General features: G+C 37.4%; 1 protein-coding gene across 8 annotated transcripts in view; it reads left to right on the top strand.

Annotated features, from left to right (window-relative positions):
* Positions 1-24,892, top strand: part of PHTF1 (putative homeodomain transcription factor 1) — a 45,201-nt gene that overhangs the window by 9,269 nt on the left and 11,040 nt on the right. For 5 of the 8 annotated variants that reach the window (XM_072644392.1, XM_072644391.1, XM_072644396.1 and 2 more), the window contains 11 exons: positions 986-1,142; positions 2,735-2,872; positions 5,456-5,615; positions 6,234-6,404; positions 6,675-6,767; positions 8,091-8,306; positions 17,464-17,592; positions 19,663-19,935; positions 21,335-21,466; positions 22,416-22,502; positions 24,294-24,449. In XM_072644392.1, coding sequence (XP_072500493.1) covers positions 986-1,142; positions 2,735-2,872; positions 5,456-5,615; positions 6,234-6,404; positions 6,675-6,767; positions 8,091-8,306; positions 17,464-17,592; positions 19,663-19,935; positions 21,335-21,466; positions 22,416-22,502; positions 24,294-24,449 — 1,712 coding nt within the window. The remainder of the gene's footprint in view (positions 1-985; positions 1,143-2,734; positions 2,873-5,455; positions 5,616-6,233; positions 6,405-6,674; positions 6,768-8,090; positions 8,307-17,463; positions 17,593-19,662; positions 19,936-21,334; positions 21,467-22,415; positions 22,503-24,293; positions 24,450-24,892) is intronic. The other 3 variants (XM_072644395.1, XM_072644394.1, XM_072644398.1) reach the window with 1 other exon arrangement.

Below are 24,892 nucleotides of genomic sequence, written 5' to 3'. Positions count from 1 at the left end.
ATCCTCAGGGAAGAGAACTTGTAACATAAATTTGCTGAAATTGAAATAGACATGGTTTTTTAATCTGAGTTGCCTTGGTCTCACACTGTAGTCTAAAGGTCTGGGTCCTGGTATCTGTATAGCCTTGGTGACATGTTTATGGTATCAGGTTTGTGCTACAGTCTTTTCTTTTTAACTGGTAGACTTGACTGTTAATTTTTAATTTGACTTCATAAATTTGGTGAGGCTCTCCTTTATACATGATGCTTTTTATCTTCATGATGTGTCTCAAATGAGGGTTCCTTATAACTTTTCAAACATATGAGTTGTGTTTTATGATTTGGTGGAATTTCTAGTAGTCCTTTTAGTTTTATTAGAAAAGGCCACAGATCATAGATTAAAGCTAGATGGTCATTGCATCCAATCCCTTCATTTTACATGTAAGAAACTGAGGCCCACGAAGGTGAAGTGACTTACCCAGGGTCACACACTTAGTACCTGAGGCAGGTTTTAAACCCAGATTCTCTTGACTTCAAGTCTGTCAGTCAATTCATTACACTGTGCTGCCTCTCAAAGAAAGGGGCAAAGAATGAGACTATAGCTTGCATTTTCAGTGTCTGTTGGATGTAAATTATTTTAGTCCTTTTTATAATCTAAATTTGCCTCTCAACTTTCTCCGACTCTTAAATCCTGACTAGTTGAATTAATTAGAATGATTATATATGGATATCATAATTTTTCATGACTTACTCTCTTCAAAAGGAAAAATTGTGCATAATGCCAAAAAACACAACCTTTGGTTATTATGCCTAGACCTTATTCACAGAATTTTATTGTCATTTAGTAGGTAAAAAAATTTCTTTGTGAGGTAAGATAAGATTATATATATGTACTTTGAAGCTTTAGTAAAATGATGAATATTGTCAAATTAATTAGGAGTAGTTGAGAATCAATTAAAGGTACTCCTCAGTATAACTTTTCACATTCTGAAACTTCTCCTTTTCAGTTATAGCATTTGTGTTGTATTTCGTAATGCCTGTTGTGAATGTAAGTGAAGTGATTGGTCCAATGTGCCTTATGCTATTGATGGGAACTGTCCACTGTCAAATAGTCTCCACTCAGATTGCTAAACCTTCAGCAACCAATGGAAACCGGAGGAGGAGGTAAAATGAGAAATTATACTTGTAATTATATACTTCCTGGAAAGAGATATTTTTTGTACAAGTTTAAAAAATACCTGGATGAAAAATCTGTGCATCTTTGCTTATGTGTTTCTTTCCAACTTTGTTTTCTGTGATTTTTATAATGAGTGATTATAAAAATTATCCTTATGTGTCAGTTTGCCTGTGAACTTTTAGTCTATTTTGAGTTAGGATTCTTTCATCCTGTGATTCTTTTAAAAATTAAATATAATGACATTCACTGTGAGTACCTTCTCTGCCAACAGACTGTAAACTCTATTTGACTTGATAGACTGTCTTTAAGAGGTTTTTTTGCCAAAAAATTCACCACACACTGGTAAACACTGTGATGATCTTCTCAGAGCTTAGCTAGGTTGATCTTTTGATGATACGTATTTTAGGCCATGACTGGGTCTGTGAATTTTATGACATTCAGTTTTACTAATCTTTTTATTATAGTGCATGCAAGCAGCATTTTCTCAAATCCAACTTCCCAATCAAAAGTGGGTGAAAATAAATATAAATATATATGTATATAAATATATTCAGTGTAATTAAAAGTTTAACATGTTACTGTAGCATTCAACATGCTTTAAATCTGCCACTTTCCCTTCTTTCGTACCCTTAAACATAATTTCTAAAGCTAAGCTTTAACAGAATTTAATTTAATTTGACCTTAGCACATATAACTGAAATTCAAGTGATAGTTTCACAGTTTGGATTTTAGTAATGGTAAAAAACATGTTTCTTAGGTAGCTAAATGTTTATCTCGTTTTTCCACTTAATCCATATAATTCAATTCTACACATATCATCTTATAAGTTGTTTTCTGTGAGTGTTGGTGTATTCTTATTTTTGAATGCTATTTGTCAAATTTTGTTTTTATGTCAAAAAAAGGAGAATTAAATTTCATCACAGCCAATCAACTTGATAAGTTTTCTGTGAAAATGAAGTGCTATGTCTCTGTCTTTAGTATTTGCTACCTGTTCTATCCATCTGCATAGGATGCCAGCAAAAAGACATCTGTGAATTAGTTCAGTCTTTTAATGCTGGGACAGATTTCTTTTGCCTAGACCTTCCCTGGGTCTGGGTGTTTTTTGTTTGTTTGTTTTTAATTTTTTTGTTCATCCTTTGTATTAGAAGTTAACTGCTGTCGATGCTGGTGCTATCTATTGATGTGCTGGAGGATACCCTTTTGCATATGTGAAGACAACTTTGGTCTGCACTTGTTACCAAACATACTTCTCACTAGTGACTGACTCTTTTGTGATCAAGCAAAATGATGTCTTAGGCCACCCACTTCCATAGGACTTTGGATTTGGGACTTTATATATTGCCAGTAGTTTCCTCACCACATTGTCTAAACCTTATGTGTTCTTGGTGTGTCATCTTCCTTCGCTATGTAGGTTTGACTGTACATGATGTCAGGAAGATGGTGGTTTGTTGCAAAAGTATGCAGATTTAAAGTATGTATAGCTCTGTTTCTTGGCATAATCTTGAGTATTTGGATGTTCATTGTGGCAGAAGAGAGAAGGGTTTGAATAATCTGAAGCTGTTGAAATGTTCTTTTGTAGAAAATTACGCAAAACTGTAAATGGTGATGGGAGCAGAGAATGTGGAAGTTATAATTGCTCTGATAAAGTCAGAGGAGTAGAATCTTCGGAATCTGCATCCCTAAGTGGTGGTTTTTGGGGGACTCTCTTTTGCAACAGGTGGGAAGTCTTACATTGGAATTTTGTTTGATTTCATATTTAAATTTATACTTGTATGTAATAGCTACATAATCAGAGTTGGTTTTTAAATTATAGTTTACTTTTACATGCTGATTTACAGTTATAAAGCACCTCATTTTATATTTAATACATTTGCATTTAATCCTTATGATAACTAAGGTATTATCCTCATTTTATAAATGATAGTGAGACTCAGAGAGGTTAAGCAAACTTCTTCTAATGCTAATAGGAAGGGGAGCAAGAAGCCAGGTCTTCTGACTCCAAGTCTAGTGCCCTAGGTAGGCTTTGTAGTATAATTTTAAGGGTTCTCTAAAGACCTCTTTGCCTCCTAATTTTCCACTGCCTGTCTTGGTACCCAGATTCATTCCTTTGTATTTTAAAGACTTTTAGTTTTCAGAAATCTCCTATTAAAATCCAAATAGCATCGGGACTGTTAACACCCTTATTTATTTGAGCTAACAATTTTGGAGGAGATTAAGAGGAACTAGATTCTAGTTTTCCAATGTGTCAGCTAATGGAGAGTAAAGGTCAGTAGTAATGGAACATAGGGTTAGTTTTGCCTTGGGCCTTTAACTTAAAAAATTGTTTACTGTCTTGATGAAGATACAGTTGTATCTTATTAATTTGTTTGTAGTTATAAGGTATTTTCATACTCATCAGTTGATGTTCTCATAGAATTAGGGAAACTGTGACTGTTCTTTTTGTCCTCTTTGCTGCTTCACTATTTTCCTCCCAAGGTTCTGTTCCCAATACATTTCCCCCCTCTGCTTCCATGTTCTTCTTGGTGAACGCACCTATTTCCATGGCTTTAGCAGTCATCTCCATGGAGATGTTTCGTCATCTTCTTAGGACTTCATCCTGTCTGTAGGATAGTTTTACCTGAATTGTTTGCTAATCCCTTAGACTTAATATTGTCTTTCCAACATAAACCTTCTCTTTACCCTAATTTCTCTACTTCTGTTAATATCTCTACCATCTCTTAGACACCTGAACTCTCGCCTATCTGGGCCTTCTTTTCCACACTATCTTAATTTAGACTTTTATTTGTCATCTCCTAAACTATTATAATCTCCTCCTAACGAATTATCTTGTCTCAGTTCTGTCCTTTCTTCCATACTTCCATACTAATACACTAATCTTTTTAATGCAGTGTGATTGCTTCTTTGATCAAAACTCTTTGACTGCCAAATGCCTTCAGAATAAACTCAAGGCCCTCATGCTGGCACCAGCCTGCCTATCCAGCTTTCATTTGTATTATACCCCTTCACAGGTTGTTTCAGTCAACTTGGATTACTCTCCATGTCTCCTCCTTAAGATTACAGGATCATCAGTTAGAGCTGGATGAGGCCTTAGAGACCATCTAGTGGCCAACCCCTTCATTTTTCTAATGAGGAACCTGGGACCCATAGAGCTTACATGACTTGTTCAGGGTTGCACAGGGAGCAAATGCCAGAGAACCAGGATTCAAACTGCTATCTGTTGACTTTGCTTTTCCCTGGTAGTATTGTGCAATCATCCCTGTGCTTTTATTCAGGGCATTTTCCATGTTTGGAACAGATTCTCACCCTCACTTCCATCTGTTGAGATTTCTCTCTTCCTTCTGGGCTTAACTCAGATGCCACTTTGCTCTGTCACAGTTTCCTCTATTCTGTCCCCCTTGCCACACTTTATTATCTTTCCCACTTCTAGCTAAAAGTGCTTTCTTTCCTCAAATTTCTTCTAATATTTTGCCAGCTTTTTTTGTTTTATTATTATACTCTGCTTTGTTAATCATTTATTTGCATATGTATTATATTCTGTCACTCCACCTCCCTTCCCCCATCATTAAACTTCTCAACAACAGGGACCGTGTTGTTTTTCATCTTTATATGTTTATTTCACCTCTGTAACATTTTTCATATTTGTATCTTTAGTGCCTAACACATGGTAGTACTTAATAAATACATATTAAACTGAAATTGTTGGATCCATCAGTACATGAGTGCTTGCCACTATCCTTGATACTATTGGGGAATGGCTACAAAGAAAGTATGTCATGGTCCCTTTTCTTGAGGATTTTCAATATCCCTGGTTCAGGGAAATTAATGCAATATGACACAATCAGAGAAGGCTAATCCAAGGCAGTATATTTGTGTAGTACTATTTAAGGGCCATAGGAATTCACAGGAGAAATTAATGTGGAACGCAGTGCTAAGAGAAGACTTTCTAGAGGAGGTAAGAATTGAGTTGAGCCTTGAAGGATCTGTAATATTTAGGTAGGCATTGGGGCAGAGGGGGGGAACAGAAGGCATTCTAGGCAAGGGATATCACATGACCAAAAGTATGGAAGCAGAAATTGGTATGGCATTTGAAGATGAGTGGAAATTATAAACCTTCCTCTCTCTTGATTTGGCTGAATGTTGCCCACCACCTCTTACCAAGTTAGGGGCTACACAAAGTCACTTTAAAAAAATATTAAAAACACATGACTTGATATATAGCCAACAGAGAAGAATGACTTTAGAAAATGAATACTTTTAGAAGCTATATAGTTTATTATTATTTCTTTCCAATTTTCTTCAGCCGGACAAAAAGAGTAAAATTATTAACTGACAAAGGAATTGAAACTGAAAGTACACCAACTTGTTTGAATCTCAACACAAAGAAAAAACATCCCCGATCAGAAATGAGAATGTGGCAAGCAAGAGAGAAAGCAAAACTTTCAGATGGGGATAAGAATCAGGTAAGATTTAAATGAGAAATGTATCCTTAAAATCTTCCATTTCCTATTTATTAGTTCCAACCCTGTACTCTGTTAGAAATCCATGATAAATACATTATTTATAGCTTTGTACATAGCCTTTTTATCAAATAAACTAAATCCAGAAACCACAAGAAATGTAAAAGCAAACTACTCATTGAATATTGTAGATTGTTTACAATCCTCAGGATTAGAAAGGTGTTCTTAAGTCTCTTGATCTAACCATGATAAACAAACTAGGTGAGGGGACATTTCTGTCTTTCTGATGGAAAATTATGTGCAGGTTGATAAATCATGCCCCATGAATATTTTAAGGAGTCAACTAGTTAGAAGACATTATAAAACTGTCAATATATTTAATTTATAGTTTCAAAGGAAATGGTTTTGCATTTCTTAGACCTTAGTAGTAATTGAAATCAACTTTAGTATATTTGTTTAGTTTATTTATTTTTTATCAGTATTTATTAACTAAGATAGTTCTCTACTGGCACCAAAGAGTAGCTCTAGGTTGTTTGTTGTATTTTGATCTTCAGCTCAGCTTACGACTTAGAGAAGTAGTGTGTGCCTTCCCCATTGAGGGTGTTCTCGTCCCTTTTCCAGGAAAGTTATAGACGTTTAGGAAATGGAGTTTCAGATGAGCTGTCAAGTGAAGATGACTGTGAAGAACAAACGCAGATGATCCTGTTACGCAGAAGCGTAGAAGGCGCCTCAAGTGACAATGGCTATGAAGTCAAGGCTGAAAAGCCACCTTCGAAACCTGAAGGCACTCAAGTAATTTTAGCATTTTGCTCTTTACGTGACTAATTTGGAGATTTTGTTTTTGCTTGACTATACATGCTTATAGTGGATGTTACTTTTCTTGCTTTCTCCAAAAAAGAAGGGGAATGGGAAGGTGGGAGAGACAATTTGGAGCTATCAATGAAATAAAATTGAATTTTAAAAATTAGAAATAAAAATATTAATTCCTTATAATTTGACTATTAGACATTCCTTCAACCTGTATTTCCATTATTTTTATTTTTATTTTTTATTTTTGGTTAGGTAAAGAAAAATTCCACTTCAAGATGGTGTCGAATGGTCCGAGATTCAGATAGCCTGGCTGAATCAGAGTTTGAGTCAGCTGCCTTTAGTCAGGTAAAGTACTTATTCAGCATAAATAGTAGGGACTAAATATTATTTTCATTTCATCTGTCCACTTAGCTGTCCCAAAGCAGTAATACCAAGGGTTTGATACTTTAAAATAAGAGTAGCACTTTTTAGCTACCTGGTCACCATTTGGATGATTTAGAGTAATCTTTAGGGTGCTTTATAATAACTTTGTGATACAGTGATCTTTAAAAGTATCAGTGATGATGATGATGAGTAAAAGTCACTCAAATTTATCTTTTAGGAGTACTTTACACGTAAGGTGTTATTTCAGGTGAGTATCTTTGCCAGAGGATCTGAAATTGTAAGATTTTTTCATCTTATTGTCTGCAGATTATCATAACATTGTGACTTATTGAAGATCACTCACATAAGACATTTGTATCAAAGGTGGCACAACAGGTCACTTTTTCAGTTATGATAGTTAAGACAGTAGGTAGGTTGTGGGTAGGCTAAGCAGCTGGGGTTGCAGAAGAAGAGACTTTAATGTGATACATACCTTGGTTGTAAGAGTCTGCTTCTGCCTTCCTGTTGAATAATTCAGCATTTATTATGCACTTCATATGTGTACAGTCTGTGCCAGGCACTAGGGATATAACAGCAAAGTTAAAATTCATCACTGCTTTCTAGGAGCTATGTTTTACTGTGAGGTGTGTGTGTGTATATGTATACACACACACATATAAACAGATGTAAATACCATCGAATTTGAGGAGGGAGGAAGCGCTGACCACTAAGGGAATCAGGAAAGGCTACCCATGAGAGATGGCACCTGAGGATTCTAAAAGGTAGACATGAAGAGGGAGTGCATTTCCATCTGCAAGGTCATAGAGGCCAGGGATGGCATGCCACATTAGTCATTTTGACTGGAACATGGAATTGGTAAAGCAAAGTAATATGAAATAAGTCTGGATAAGTGGATTGGAGCTGTATTGTGAAGGACCTTTAAGGGATTTGTATTTTATCTTAGATTATGGAGACACTAAATAGTCTTAGAGGGGATGAGATATAGTCTGACCTGTGCTTTAAAAAAGTTATTTTGGTAGATGTGTGAAAGGTGGATTGCAGGAGGTGGAAACTTGGAAGCAAGGAGTACAATTAGGTTATTGTAATAATCCAAGTGAGAGGTGATGAAGGCCTGAACTAGTGTGATGACCCTGTAAATAGAGTCACAAGGGAGTGCTGTGAGGATGAAATTCTAATTGTTATAGTGTATTAGTGGCATGTGAGACCTCAGAGTACAGTGAACAGAGGAAAAATTGGCTACATTTTTTAAAACTGGATGTATGCTATTTCTTCTTCAATGTGAAGGAGTCTCGGTCTGGTGTCAGTGGTGGTTCTAGAAGCTGTAGTCGGAGGGACTCGGAAAGCACCCGCCACGACTCAGAGACAGAGGACATGCTGTGGGATGACCTGTTGCATGGGCCTGAGTGCCGTTCATCCGCCACGAGCGACAGCGAAGAGACAAACGTGAAGGCCCTGCCCCCAGGCACTAAGCGGGATCCAAAAGAGGATGTTTTCCAACAGGTGTGTTCAGAAATTTTCATCCTTCTTGGGGGAAGGGTCAGGCAGGAGGGCATATGTTTTTCTCTTGGCATTCTTTAGTATGACCCTTGATTTGTTACTCTGTAGACCTAGGTTATTTGAAAATTTACTCTGTTTCATATTTGTATAAGCATTATCATATTTGTGAATTCATAGAGAAAACGAAGATGCTGCTATGTGAAAATTGATGTTTATGATTTTATCTTCCTGAGATTCTAGAGGGACTTTAGGAGGTTCAAGGCACCATAGATTTGTTTATTTAGGAGTGTTGGAATTTTCAAAACTGTCCAATCTGCAAGAAAAAAAACAACACTGAGGCAGAGTTCTGAGCCATTGGCACTTTATTATAAGGTCCATGGTTCCCTCTCATGAAATGGACCTCAGATCTTCCTCATGATCTGAGATGCCTATCCCTCCAGGGCCTTAGCTCTACAGTGCTTGATACTTGGATAGTACCAATGAAACAGGCCAAAAATACAGAGGCTGATTAGTGGATAGACCTTGCCCTTGACCCTCCAGGAGGGTCTGCACAAAATACAGAATCCCATTGATTGACAAATGGACTAGTGAACAGATCTTAATAGATCTCTTGACCTTCCAGGAGGTCCTCCCAAAGTTGATGAACAGGCTCATAGGGTTGGGCTGATGAGCAGATGTGAAAACATCTACATGGCTGGTAGAAAGGCAGGTCACAGTCTGGCAGCCAAGGTCACTCACTGGCCAAGTGCTCAGGGTCATCTCCCCATGTTGGACAATAGAGGGATGATGAGGGATGGAGGGGCAACAAAAATAGCTGAAGGACTTTCCATGTAATTGAGTCACCTCTGCTATATTGGGCTTGGTCACCATAGCAAGGAAATAGAAGAGTGGAGGCTCTCTGGTTAGCTTCCTTTGATTAAACAAGTGAACTTAAAACTGCAGTTCACAGCTCTGGGGCCTAATATGCAGAGCTTATAATCACCATCCCTTTGAAATCATAATGTCAAACTGATTAATACTGGTTGGAATAAAGTAGGGGTCCAATTAATCATCTATCACAGGAAAGAGACACATTTTTTCCACTTTCAAGGAAAGAAAAACAAAAGGGGAAATGAGACAGTTAGTAAACTAACCTCAGTTCAGACTCAAATTAGATTCGTTGAAGGTTTTTAGATGGTTCCTAAAGGATCCATAGGAAAAGCTCAAAAGGGGATTTGGGCACATCTGGCCAGGGTACTTTTCCACTTATCATTTTGGAAGAAGCCATGGTTATTAGTGATTTCTCCCTTTGCTTAGCCATTTCTTTTACGGTGGTGCCACACAAACGAACATTTATTAAATGACTGCTATGTGCAGAATCTTGTGTAAAATGGCAGAGAAAAGAGAAGAAGTTCATTATGTGTGGTCCCTTCAAATTAGTTGAGAGAGAAGGAAGAGGTTGGAATAAAACATCAACATAGGTAGTTATAGTGTCATATTATGTACCCTGAAAATTTATATATTTTTAAATTTGCTCTATGAGGACTGAGGGGGAAGATTTTTACAAACTGGGTGATTCAGAGAAGTCTTTCTGACTTCTTTCCCAGCTGTTAAGGGATGGAGAGGTGTTATTCATGTTAGGAAGAGGAGGGAGGGCATTCCTGATACAGGGCACAGCTGGAGCAGAGGCTTGAAGGTATAGTATATATTGGAGGGATGAAAAATGGTAATTTAACTGGAACCCAGTATGCATGGAAGTGAGCAATGTAGGAGAAGCCTGGAAAGGGTGGAGTCAGGCTGTAGAAGGTGTTAAAAGTCAAACAGAGGAGTCTGAACTTGGGAGAATGACTTGGAAATCAGATCATGACTGATGAGTCTCAAAAGAATATATGTAACTGAGGGGTCGTGGTAGAGAAATGATCTTTAAACAGCAGTACACAGAGTATGCATTATAAGGAGACGTGAAGTGAGAAGGTAGAAATAGTGATTAAAGTGGGAAGTAGAAATGATTTCAGAAGTTAAAAGATGACTTTGAAAGTAACGTGTTGAATTTATTATATACTTCTTAAAAAAACAAGTTGTACCATCTCAAGGAAGGGGGAGGGAAAGGAGGGAGAGAATTTTGAACCCAAAATTTAAAGATATGGATGTTAAAAATTGTTTTTACATGTAATTGGGGAATTTTTTTTTTTAAAAACAAGCTCTATGTAATTGATACTAGTAATTTAACATAGAATTCCCCTTTTTTCTAAATTGCATATGGAGATGTTCTTTTTTTGGTATTCATTAAGTTCAGAATAAAACATAGAATTTTAAAACATTAAAAAACATGAAGGAGGTTAATAAGAATCTGATCAGAAAACCTCATTGGAAATAAACTAGATAAGAGTTTGGAAATGGACTGGGGAGGAAGAGGAGTAATGATTAAAAGAGGGCTAGAGTTTGGAGAAGGGAGTGTGGACATCTTGTTTGTATGTACAGTGATGTGATGAGATGCCTTGGACTGTGGAGTTAGTGCACCATGAAGTGTTTGTCCAAAACTGACCGAGAATTTGCAGTTAATCCAATCCAGAATTTGAAAGAGAATTTAGAGCCTTAGTATTTTGATGTGGTTCTCCATCAGATTTTTCTTCCATGTGTGAGGAAGTGGGCGTTCAGGCTCTAGGCTTCCCTGGAGGAAGATAGAAGGGTTGTTGAATCATATCTGGCTTCCATTAAGTGTCCTGCATATAAGTAAATGTTCAGTAAATATTTTTCTAGGAAAACCATAAACATAATCATTCAACAATAACATTTAACAGATTTTGATTAAATGCCTGCTTTATGTAAAGCACTGTACTAACTCCTAAAAGAGAAACAAAAATTACCTAAAATATGGTCCCTAGCTACGAGGAACTAAATAATTTATGTACAGAAACGAATAATATAAATTAGAACATAATTATATATGTGAGATATGGACAAAATTTTGTAAGAGTTTTGAAGAGGAAAAGATCATTTTTACCAAGAATGGCCCAAGGAAGAAGGAGATAATATACATCTTAAAAGATTTTAGTAAGCTAGAGATGGATAGGTGTAAAGAACCTATTAACAAAGGCCTAGAATAAGAAAACACCCAATATGTTTGTGAAAAGTTCCAGTTTGATAAGAGCATAGATTATGTGAAAGGTAGTAGGTAGGAGATAAGATTATAGGAGGAGTTTGGTTCTGAATTGGAGAGGGTTTTGATTTCCTGGTTTCATCTTATGTGACAGGCCGTAGTAAGTCATTAATGACTTTCAAGTTACAGGGTACAATGATAGTATCATCTGAATTTGAAAATTATTAATATTTAAAATTGAACAAAGAATATTTCACAGTGGTGCTGTCTATAGGGTCAAATGAGACAGTGCTGAAAGTATGTGGCAAACTTTACGACATGAATGTCCCTTATTAAACTGTTACTTTTTTTAATGTGGTCACAATGACAGCATTTTCTGAAGCATTGAGTGCTTCTCATAGAATAAGCCAATAGGAGTTTTTGGAGGAGAGACAGACACTAAATCTTGTTTGGGCTCTATTTGAAATGCCAATGGGATATTCAGGTAGAGATTCTAGCAGCAGTTGGTGATGTGGGCCAGGAGTTCCGGGCAGAGACGGGACTTCTAAGATACATTTGGGAGATGCCTCTATAGAGATGATAATTAAACCCATGAAAACAGGTGATGATTGAAGATAGGCTGTGAGAAAGAAGAGGGCTCAGGACAGAACCAGTCAGAAAATCAATATATAAGTGTTTATCAATTACCTGTTATGTGCTCAGCACCATTAAGTACCATGGAGGATAACCTACATCTTTACTTTGCCTTAGTTATCCACAGAGGGTTATCCACATGAGGACCTACCTTGGCTCTTATCATCACTTATAAATGTGTTACCTTCATCTATGATTTTGAATTCTGAAATTCTCCTTCCTGGTGATAATCTGTTCTTCCGTCTTTTCTTCTGACTCATTCCTCCAAAATCTGTTTTTCATCTTCAGTATGATTCCTTATCAGTGTCCAGCACACCAGTTAGATGCTTAATAAATGTTTGTTGATTGATAATCTCTCTCTTGAACTCTAGCTCACATTTAACCGCCACCTGCTGGTACCTCTGACTTAACATGTCTGCAACTAAATTAATAATCTTTTCCCCTGAACCTACCTCTTTTCTACTCTTCCTTGTTTGTTTTGAGGTTACCACTGTCTTTCTAGACATTGGAGTTCTTATTGGAGTCTTCTACCCTATATCAAATCAGTGTTACTTGGACAGTGTTTCACATCTGCCCTCTTTTCTTTACTAGCATGGCCTCTATCCTTGTTCAGACCTCAGATATTGTAATTGACTTCTAATTGGGCCCCCTCCTTCTAGAATTTCAACTGCCTGATCCACCCATCACCAAAACATCCACTTTAGGCACAGATTTGGACATTCTTGCTATTTCTCACAGGTGACCCTCTGTTTTCTTTCTCTTGCTTTTGTGCCAGGTGTCCCCTGCATCCAGAGTATTTTCTCTCTTCTTCTTTACCTCTTGAAGTCTCTGGTTTCCTTCTTTCAACCAAAAAACTTACTAATCACTTATTGTGTGCCAGGCGTTATACTCAGTCCAAAGAGATGGAGATCCAAAGAAAGTGAAAGGGCAAAAAATAGGAAAAAATAGTGGGAATGACATGGATGAAGATCTAGCCAAGGAGTCTGGGAAGGGGCAGTCAGTCAGGTAGGAGGAAAACCAAGAGAGACCAGAGTCACAAACACCCAGAAAGAAGAAGGTGATCTGCAGTGTCAGAGGCTGCAGATAGGCCAAGAAGGATGAGGAATGAGCAAAGGCCCTTAGATTTGGCAGTTAAAAGATCACTGGTATCTTTGGAAGGAGCAGTTTCAGTGGAATGATGAGTTCAGAAGCCAGATTGTAGGCAGTTTAGAAGTGAGGGGGCATTGATGATAACTGCCACACATCTGAAGCTCTGAATGAATGTTAGCTCATTTCAGCAGGGCTATCATGACAGCCCCCATGACTTCATGATTTCCTTCTGTTCTGTTAAGGAGAATGTGGTAGAACCAAAGAAAGGATATGGTGGGTTAGAATTTGGCAAGAAACAATTAATGATATACAAAGGATTCAAAATAGAGGATAACCAGGCATTGTGGGTGCACCTGTAATCCCTGCAGCTGGGGAGGCTGAGGCTGGTAAATCACTTACACTGGGGAGTCTGAACTTCAGTTGGCTTAAACCAGTTAGGTGTCAGTACTAGTCTGGCATCTATATTTCTAGCATCTGGAAGCGGGGGCTAACAGATTACCTAAGGAGAGACATAGCAGACCAGGAACAGGTCAAAGCTCTCATGATGGTCAGTAGTGGGATCAGGCCTGTGAATAGTTGTTGTGTTTCCAGCCTGAGAAAGACAGGGAGACCAAGTCAAAAGAAAAAAGGATGTTATAGTATTCAATTGATTCACCCAGGGATCAAAATCAGGAAGAAATTTCAGTCTAGTCAGTAAGAGGACAGTGGATAACTGTGGGTCATTCTTAGGGATCAGAAGATCAGAGGATGAAGATAAGGTAGAGGAGGAGGAATAAGGCATAGAGAGGGATGAAATGATGTCATCCATGAAGCTCTTAGATCTTAGATCTTAAAAAAGTTTGTGAGCTGGGCTCTAATTTCTAAATTCAGAAGGAAGAAAGAGTGTTTGGGGACTGGCAGATAACACCTTCCAGAATCTGGACTAGGTGACAGATTTAGATTTCATGGATCACAAAGGAGGAAAGGTTTCTGAGTGATGGCAATGTAGAGAGTCCACCTTGAACAAGGAGTATGTGGGGAATGAGTGAAAGTGCTCTAGTATTGGTAGGTAGGGCCAGGGAATCAGTGTCATCAAGAGGGCCTAGGACTCAGTGAGTGCCAGAAGAAGGAAGAAACAAGAGACGAAGTGATGTAAGATGAGAGGAAGTTTGTTAATTATAGAGCAAATGTTTCAGAAGGTCCAATAGAACGGAACAGGCAGATCTGCAATGGGGTTGAGGAAGATGAGAATAAAGGAACAGCCAACTGAGGTTGAGGAGAGGGCTTTGTACTTGGGTAGTTGGTTCATGGGAAATATGTCCAGATATTATAACAGTGAGGTCCACTAATAAAGCAAATGACTAGAAGCTTTAAGGTTGACCCATAGAGGAATCAGGAGTTCTCAACATTTTTGTGTCAGTGCAAGTAAAGATTATCTATCTATCTATATCTGTCTATCTGTCTTTTTGTCTGTCTGTCTGTCTGTCTGTCTATCTGTGTATCTGCTGTCCAAGTTCTTGGGCCCTCCGAAATCTGTCCATGGACTCCAAGTTAAGAACCACTGCTTTAGGTTTTGGTGCAATTCTCTACTCCCTAACCTCTTGTGTAACTGTGTTCTAGGAGGCCACAGATGTAATCCAAGCTACTCTCTTCTTTCATTTCTGGCCTCAACTCATTGTTCATCTAGGATACATATCCAATATGCACATGTGAATATCACCCACTCAATGGGCTTCCCCATCCATCGGTATATCATATTCTGTCCAGTAAGCATTCTTAAACCACTTAATTTTTCCTGTATGTACTATTAAAACTAAAACTCTGAAGTGGCCATGGGTATCATTAAAGAAGTGCTGTGATCTTCCAGGGATTGGTTCAGTCAGCAAAGTATCTGTCATCTGTAAACAGAAACATTTGCAGTACTGCTCCATTTATAGGGAATCTCTCTTCCATTTAAGCTTTGCCTTTCATATGTGGTAAGTGCCTTTGCCAAACATTTTCTGGTTTTGATGATTTACTTGATAGTGGTAACAGTTATCTCTTTTATTACATCTTATCAAGCAATCATGCATGAAATTCATATGTACATGGGAAAGACACTTTTTGGGGGATGAAAAGGTTTAAGACTTCATTTTGCTCTACCAAATCAAATGTCTTTTGAAAAATAAATACCTTTGGGAGGTGTGACTCTGAAGATGTATTTTGCTGAAGAAAATTGTTTGCAAAAACTTAATAATTTTATTTTTATCAATGATACTTTCATTGGGTGCACAGATTATGCTCATAAAAATTTTGTAGAGGTGAGGAAGTAGATATGTTGGTTACTAGTTACTGATATTCTTTTGGTCACACTTTTTTATAGTAATACCATCTATTTTTTTTCTTCCCAATTTCAGTATCTTCCTTCCTCTTTTTGATATCTTGAGGATGAATACCTCTGGGCCCTTGGAATTTTGTTACTTCTTGTACATGTTTCCTTTGTGAATGTTTTATTTCATTTATATTATTTTATTGATTGTGAAAATGATTTGGTCCAGTGCTGTGCCCACTTTTGTTTTCTTTACTGCTATTTATAATTCCTCATATAACATTTCAGAGACTGAGATGTGCCCAGATCTGAAGCTCTCTTTTCAGCAGTGAAGAAAATGGCATGGCATTTCATATCAAAGCTAAAAGCTCTCTTTCATTTTCTTTTGTCTTTTGTCCTCTTTCCGTTTTCATCTTTCTGCTTTTGGAATCTGGCTTTATTGGGTCTTATGCCAAACTTTCTCCAAACTTGAATTTTTCCTCTTACTGCCAGCAGCCTATATATAGTAGATTGATAGAAGGATAGAGTACTTTACTAAGTGCTTTCTATTAAGCATAGATATTGTGGTTAATAGATGTTTGTTGAATAGTCAGTGGGTTCTTCATAAATGTTTGATGAATAGTTAGGTGCTTAATAGATATTTTATTGAATCAGATCCTTAGATATTTAGATAACTGTTAACCTCTCATTGCTGATTTCCTTTTACTGGTACAGATTGCAAAGGCTTGATGTCATTTTATCCCATATAATTCTTGGCCTTGTTTTTTCTTTAAATTCATCCTAGAGACTACACTTGATATGGAAGAAGTATTTTTTCTAGTCCTTTTTCATATTTTGTGTATTTAATAAACTGTGAGGACTATAAAAGAATTATTAATCATCAAGTGTTTATTAAGTGCCTACTGTGTGCCAGGCACTCTGCTTAGCATTTCAGATACAAAGACAAGGAGGAAACAATAGTTTCCTGTTCTTGAGTTTTCAAGAAACTTCCCTATCACTTGGAGAGATAAGACTAATACCGGAAGCAATTAGAAAATATATGTCATGTAATCAAGTTTCAATTTCTTTTTGGTTGAAACAATAAGTGACTATAGAGAAAGGAGAATTGAATGAGAACTAGAATTGTCAAGGATGACTTTAGTACACAAGATTTGAGCTGAACCTTAGTGGATGTGAATGATTAGGCAGTGGGGAGCAGAATGCATTTCTGTTATAAGAGGAGGTGATATGAATGAGGTTTTGGAAATGGTAAAGAATGGTGTGTTTTGGAGGACAGCCTTATTTGTGTTGGGGAATATTGCAAATGAGATTAACAATTTAGGTTTCAAAAGATTAGTAACATTATAGAAGACCTTAAAAATCACATTTTTAAGAATTTAGACTTGTAGTCTAAATAGAATTGCAGAGAACATTGAAAATTCTTTAAGAAGGTCAGTGATATGATGAAAGGTGTATTGGGAGAAAATTAGTTTGACTGTAGTAAATAGGATGGATTGGAAGAGATAAAATTGGAGGTCAGGACATCCTGGATGAAGGCAGTGGCCATAATGAAGAGTTTAGTTTTATTCATAGACTCATATACTTAAATATTCCTTAGATCTTAACTGAATTAACCCATAGACTTCTATGTATGAGGAAACAAATAGCCAGAGTATTGTGACTTGTCAGGATTATAAAGTAGCTTATACAGGAGTCGCGTGTAAAACTCAGGCTTCCTGTCTCCTAATCTACTCCTCCATTCTGCTCTCTCCTTAACCTTTGAAGTGACAGCAGGGAATCTTAAGTAGAACCATCTAAGAGTCAGCTACAATCCAAAATCTTAGAACTGGAAAGATCTCAGAGATCAGCAATCACACTTTCTCGCAGGAATCATTTATTATCCGTGCCCGTGGGCATCCAACACCAATTCCAGTTCTGGGGAAGATAGAGGAAGTAGATTAGCTGAGGGGATTTGTAGAGAAGCATTTACTGAGCTCAGTTGCTGTGTAAGTGTCCTCAGGAAAGCGGGAGAAGTGCTTGCAGAGGAGATTGAGAAGACTTGATAAGAAATCTTGATTTATTTTTATCTTTAGAACCATTTGTTCTGGCTTCAGAATACAAGCCCTGCCTCTGAACGAGTGAGTGCAATAATTTGGGAAGGTAATGAATGCAAAAAAATGGATATGTCTGTTTTGGAAATCAGTGGCATCATCATGAGTAGGGTAAGTGTTTTTGTTTTTAAATCTTGAAACAATTCTCACACATTCCACATTGTGGGCACCATTTGCTCTTTTGAAAGAGTTCTGTATTTGGTGTAGAAAAATTAAATTTTCAAAATGTTCATATTTTATTGTTTTTCCCATACTGTAGAGTCTGGAGGGAAGAGGGATCTCTCAGTGCTTTGTGTTCTTCCCCTTCCCCCTAGTCCCTTGGGGGAAGTCTTGACATGTGCTATCAACAAGGAGAAGGGCAAAAGAGGTTTCTGCTTGCAGGGCAGGTATACTGGTGTTAGCCTATATCTTGTCCCTTATCCATTGTGTATGAACAAATAGTGCTTTTATTCTTTATGTGTATTTATTGTCATATTAAAGCCTAATCTTTAATGAGAATGGTTTAAGAATTTTAAATCAATAAGATTTATTCCAGCACCTCCCAAATTCTAGTCCTTGGAGCCCTAGTGTTCTGTGTGAAGTGAATAGGAGTTATATGGTAATTTTGGTATTAATAATATTTTTCCTTCTAAAATGTTATATATGAAATTTCTTGGGGGCAGCTGGGTGGCATAGTGAATAGAGCATTGGCCCTGGAGTCAGGAGGACCTGAGTTCAAATTGGGCCTCAGTCATTTGACACTTACTAGTGACCTTGGGCAAGTCACTTAACCCCAATTGCCTTGCCTTCCCGCCTCCAAGTCCACCCCCCTCCCAAAAAAATATGAAATTTCTTATAAAAATTCTTTCCTTGATGCAGTCCATTTACTTTATAGTGGCTTGGAGTGACTAGGTTCTTGAAGGCTCCTTTGGCAGAGTATAAGATCTAGTTGGTCTTTTTAGGAGATAAAATCTTCAAATATAGCCAAACATAGATTTTATATCTGTTATACAAGGATCAGTTTAGCTATGTATAGGAAGGTCTGTAGAAAGAAAATTGGCCCCCAAGTGATGAAATGTAATTTTGGCCATTAGAAACCCAAGACTAAAACATGGAAGTATTGGGATCTGTGTCAGTGGAAGGAATACCTATGACAGTGAAACTTGAACTCTTTTGAAGTAATAAAATTATAGCATGGCATTTTCTTTGGTTTGGTTTTTTTGTCTTAAAAAATTGGCATAGTTTCTTCTATTTTGTGTCACAATTTCCCCATCTTTCCCTTTTCTTGTATTTTATGGTCCCAAATCCATTGTTGAGTGTTCATGGATTTGATCAGCACCTCATTAGATTTGAATAGATTGAGACTGGACCTGTGATTCCATCAGTGTAGAGAACTTCTGGGTGAGAAAACTCTCCCTGCAACTCATAGGCTCCCAGGTGCCTTCGGCCCCGGAGCACTTGGTGATGTGTCTTGCTCACAATGTGTCAGGGGCAGGACTTGGTCCCCGATCTTCCTAGTGCCCAGGCAGAGCTCATTTACCAGTCTGCCTCTCTGAATTTCAATATGAGCTAATAGAAGTACTTTTTGAAAAGAAAAAAATATAAAAAAATAAGCCACACTTGGATTTAATGCAACCTAAATTTTGTGGGGGGAAAAAAACTATGAAGTATAAACTTCTGCAGGTAGACTTGCACTAATGCTTCTAGCCTTATTTCATATTCAGACCCCTTCATGAAGTCTGAATTCTAGCCAAATTAGACCACTGGCCATTAGGGAGTTTGTCTCCCCCCATGCGTATTTACTGGAGTTTTCCCCAGTTCTCAGGATCCTTGACTACTTCATGGATAAGTTTGATGAAGCAGTCAGTGATTCCCTAATTATTTCTCTTTCCCTCAATTTACCTTGAATTATGCTTGTCTATTTGTCTATCCCCTAGAATGTAAGCTCCTTGAGGACAAGAACTGTTTCCTTTTTGTCTTTATATCTCAAACACATAGTATCTAAGTGCTTAATAAATATTTAATCAAATTCCCAACATCGACCAAGAAGGACAAGTAGTATGTACGTGAAGCCTCACTCTCTCCCATGGCCGGATCCTCTTATGGAAAGTAGGCCTAATACATCTTTCAAAATTGGTTTTGTTTAAATATGACCTTTGTAAGTCCTCCCTTATTTAATGGTAATTTTTCATTAATCTCCAGGTTAATGCATATCAGCAGGGTGTAGGTTACCAAATGCTGGGAAATATTGTAACTGCTGGTTTAGCATTTTTCCCATTCTTACACCGACTCTTCCATGAGAAGAACCTGGACCAAATACGATCCATCTCGACTGAGGAGCTCCTGACCCTCCTTTGTGGGGCATCGCCTTCGATATCAGTCGTCATTTTGGCAATGATCAATTTTCTTGAGCGCTTGTGTCTGACCTGGATGTTCTTTTTTATGATGTGTGTGGCAGAGAGAACGTACAAGCAGGTCAGTGGGAGATCATGAATCTTCCTGTCTCTTGTTGCAGTGGGACCACTCTCTTCCTCTTTCCTCTGTACAAAAGTTAATGTCTGTGAAATAACATCATTATTATGTGTAAGCCATAAGTATGTAGTTATTTAAGAATGTGGAATGATAACAAAGGGATTTCTGCTGTGAATCTGAAAAATGAATTAGATTTTTAACATCAGTCATTTTATTTTCAGTGTATGCAGTGACGTGTATACCTCTTCAGCTGCATAAACCAAGTTCTTCCTGGACATGGAAAAGATATTGTTTCTCTCATAGTACTATTTGAATTCCAAGACATTTTTTTATTAAAACTAGGAGTTTGTTTCATTATATTATACAGCTTAGTTCTTAACATTTTCTGGGTGAAGTTCTGAAAAATTTTAATTGGAAATGAACTTGTCATGTATACATAAAATTAGCAAGAGGAATAGGGAATAATTTTCTGTCCATGGCTTTTCTTAGAGTAAGCTTTTTGAGTATCAGAAAAGATTTTAGAAACCTATTCTGCACCTACTGAACTGGGCTTCTCCACAAGAGTAAATATTCTCTACTTAGCTAATGTCTTTTTTTCTGAATTCTTTAGCATCCTAAGGCATAGAACTAATTCTCTATCTTTATATTAGAGAGTGAATTAGAGGAGATTAAATCTGTGATTTAATTAAAAGTGATAGCAGGACCTTGGTGGGAATTTGTTTTTAAGTCTACTAGAGCGAGCACTTGGGGCTATCCTGTAAGAGCTGCTCCTTGTTTGGGGCAGACAGGGAGCTAGTCCCCTCTGATTACTCCTGTTGAGAAGTGGGATAGGTTTTCATTTGGTCACTTTTGTCTTTCTCTCTTTTCAGTTTTGAATAATAAATTAATTTTATTGCTATGTCTTTTGACCTAACAGATACTTTCCAACAAACACCAAATCAGCTGTCCCTTCACGGAAAACATTCCCCTACAACAATTAGGCAAAACTACCTAGTAATTGCAGCTAGTTGTACAGATTGCTTTGAACTTGTTTTGCAAAGCTAATTTAAGGAAGTTTAGTCATCCAATAAGGATGTGTTTTGCATAACTACAGATATATAACCTCCATCTAATTGCTTGCCTTCTCAATAAAGGGGGTGGGGGTCAGGAGGGAGGAAGGGAGAGAATTTGGAACTCAAAGTTTTAAAAATGAATGTTAAAAATTGTTTTTACATCTAACTAAGAAAAAATAAAATGCTAAATAAAAGCAGAGAAAAACAGAAAAAAAAGAAATTTAGTCATCCATCATAGTGTGCACTGAGTAAAATTTCATACTGTTTTTCTTTTTCTAGTGGTAATTGGTGGTAATAGAGGTTGACAGATGTTTACATTATTTCTCTTTGTATGTTTTTCTTTTCCCTAGCGATTTTTATTTGCAAAACTCTTTAGTCATATTACCTCTGCCAGGAAAGCTAGAAAATATGAAATTCCTCATTTCAGACTCAAAAAGGTGGAGAACATTAAGATATGGCTATCACTGCGTTCTTATTTAAAGGTAAACTTCATCTTAACATTATATGGAGAGAGTTAGAATTTACATAGAGAGACATTACAATAGTTTACCACCAAATTGTAATTTGGTACATTCCATGTATTTATTTTGGGGGAAGCAGCATAGTATATTAGAATGAGAAGACCTGAGTTTTAGTCCTAGCTCTTCCACTTACTTCCTGTTTCCCCTTGAATAAGCTTCTTAATCTCTCAAAAATCAGTTTCCTAATCTGTAAAATGAGGGAGTCAGACTTGATAATCTTTAAGGTCCTTTCTGGCCATAACTCTCCGACCCCATCCTCTTTGATGTCTCAGTTTCCTTGTCTCTGAAATAGGGATAATAAATTTTGGTCTACCCACTACACAGGTTGTTGTGATGAAAACACTTTGTAGACCTTAAAATGTTATGTCAGTGTTTATTATCCTAAAATGTTTACATACTATAGCTAGATTCCCATTTCAGCATCCTTAGCTGACAAGAATGAAGTTTGCAGATAGCTGTTATTACTCACCTAGAGAAATTTAAGACCTTTATAGATGAATTCAGATAAGAAAAAAGAAATACAAATTTCTTAGAATTAGAGTAATATAATAATGCTATGATTTTCCTTTGCTTCTGGGACACACTGGAATATGCATGCATCTCATTGGGCAAATTACTGCCTTATTTAAAAAGGAGACATATTTTAGAAGTATTAAGATCTGATTTCTAAATAAAATAGTAATGTTGAATTGGGGCTTTGGAATTTTCTTTTTAGACTTTAGTTCCTATACTATTAACTTCCTATATTTACAAACCTTTGGCTTTTTAAAACAAAAATGTGTAAAATTTCAATTGCTTTTTTAGGTCATGAAGTTGCTAGATTGCTGCTATTAGTTTTTTGTAACATCTGGAATTAAATATTTTAAGCTTTCCAGTCTGATGCATTAGTGTATTATATCTCATTTTACAGAGACGGGGTCCACAGCGCTCAGTTGATGTGGTTGTGTCTTCAGTGTTCTTACTTACACTTTCAATTGCTTTTATTTGCTGTGCCCAGGTAAGAATTTCATAGAAGAAATGAAAAAGCTGTTGAATGTTGTCTATTGTTTAAAATCCCAGGTTTATCCTCTGTGTCTTACCTGTTTTAGTTCTAAAGTATGTTATATTTGGAAAGTGTCTTTTGAATCCTCTGTAATCTGAAAGTAAACATTTTGAGGTCTCATATTATCCATTGTGATGTCATGGATAGAAAGGCTTTGTAGTCAAGAAGACTTGGCTTCTAGTCCAGCTTTTGACTTGTGCTAGCTGTGTGATCTTGAGCAAGTCACTTAACTTCTTAGCCCCACAGGCACCTCTCTTAAAGATGATAAGTTATAGGATAGTCACTGAGCTGCAGAGGGAATTTCCTCACTAGTCGTTGTTCCCTGCATCAGTGAAAATATGATTCCTAATCAAGAAAATTATTAAAGGGGTGCTTAGTAGAACATTTAGAAAGGCAGTGAGAATCACAGAATCATAGAAAAGCAAATATAATGCCAGGCTATCCTCTTCCTTTTTTGACAGAATTACTGTATTGATAGATCAGGGGAATGTCATGGAATGTCAGTCAACAAGAATTTTATTAAGTGCCTCCTTTGTACATTCCAGGCATTGTGCTAAGCACTGACAGCACAAAGAAAGTCAAAAGACAGTCCCTGCCCTGTCACAGTTCAATGTACATAAATATAGCTATTAACATTTTAGGAAAACATATGAGATAGTGATGTTCTTCTGTGATCTCTGAATTGCCAGATTTAATGGCCTTTCTCAGTCCTCCTCCTCCTTGACCTTTCTATCTATTAGTATATCATTCTTGATTACCTTCTCCTCCATACTTTCTCCTCTCTAGGCTCTTCTCCTACCTGGGGCCACATTTCAGTTTCCTTTGCTGAATCTTCATCCTTGTCAGTCACTCACTAAATATTTGTTAAGCATCTAGTATTGCAGAGCATTGTGCTGAGCACTTATCATGCCCACTAACCAGTGTGCCGTGAGGCTCTCTCCTCGGCCCTCTTCTCAGCTTCTTGTGTACTGTCTCCCCTGGTGATCTGATCTGCTTCATTAGATTCAGTTATCATTTCTATGCAGATGGCTTCTAGACATCACATATATATACACACACACATGCACACACACACATATATACATACACATATGTATATGTGTATGTATATATGTTTATATGTATATCTCCAGCCCTAGTCACTCTCCTGAGCTACAATCCCACATCCCAAAATAACTCACTATCTTTTTCCCAAAACCTGTCCCTCTTCCCAGCTTCCCTGTTACTGTCACAGGCATCCTCCTCCCTCCATCCTAGGCTTACAGTGTTGGAATCATGCCCACCTCCTCCACCTCACTCATCCTCTATATCCAGTCCATTACAAATCTGGTCATTTCTGCCTCTGCAGTGTATCTCAAACATGTTTCCTGTCTGCTCCCACCCTGCCCCTCTAGTCCCTGCCTCCCCCGCCTCTTGGACTATTTCAGTGGCCTTTCACTTGGTCTCCCTGCCTCAAGCCTCTCCCCACTCTAGTCCCTCTTTCAACTAAGCTGTCAAAGTGATTGTCCTAAAACACAGGCCCAGCCACTTCACCCCTTGCCCAGTCACTTTCCTGAGGAGAAAGGAACCTTCCAGAAAGTGCTGTGAGCATAGGAAACTCTTGTTCTTTTTGGGTATTGACTCTTATGCTTTGTATGGTTTTTACTCACTTGTCCTTTGCATGATTGTAGTAGTGCAAATGGAAGACTGAGGTGACTCTTTTCAACTGCTGTGACTCTAAAATCTGTGTGTGTATCATTTCTGTAGGTTCTCCAAGGCCACAAGACCTTTCTGGACGATGCTTATAACTGGGAGTTCCTGATTTGGGAAACAGCCCTGCTGCTCTTCTTATTGCGCCTTGCCTCGTTGGGCTCTGAAACCAATAAGAAATATAGTAATATTTCAGTACTGCTCACAGAGCAGGTAACACATATGTGCTTGGCTTCTCTGGCTTATGGTCCATCTGTATTTTAGGGATGATACTTCTTCTTTTAATCTTATTCAATTCAGCAAACATTTGTTAAGCACCTACTATGTGCTAGGCCCTGGGCATACAGAGACAAAAACAAAGCAAGATGAATATGTTCCTCAAGGAGTCTACGTTCTGTTAGAGGGATTCAACATATGCTTGAATAAATTCCTCAGATATGAAAAAAAGGGATGTGAGAGAGACTAACTTTTTTGGGAGGATGGGTGTGAGATTTTGTGGAGGAGCCAACCCCTGAGAGGCAGAGATTTCAGACATGAAATGTATGAACCTATAGAGATGGCATATAAAGTTATCAAGTTCAGAAAATAGCTTGTAGTCCAATTTGGCTGAAACACATAATACACAAAGGCAGATAGTATTAAGTAAGACTGGATGA

The sequence above is a fragment of the Notamacropus eugenii genome, chromosome 2 (genome assembly GCF_028372415.1).
Source record: "Notamacropus eugenii isolate mMacEug1 chromosome 2, mMacEug1.pri_v2, whole genome shotgun sequence".
NCBI lineage: Eukaryota > Metazoa > Chordata > Mammalia > Diprotodontia > Macropodidae > Notamacropus > Notamacropus eugenii.
Note: the sequence above shows the minus strand (reverse complement) of the source record. Positions and strands in the feature narration are given on the sequence as shown.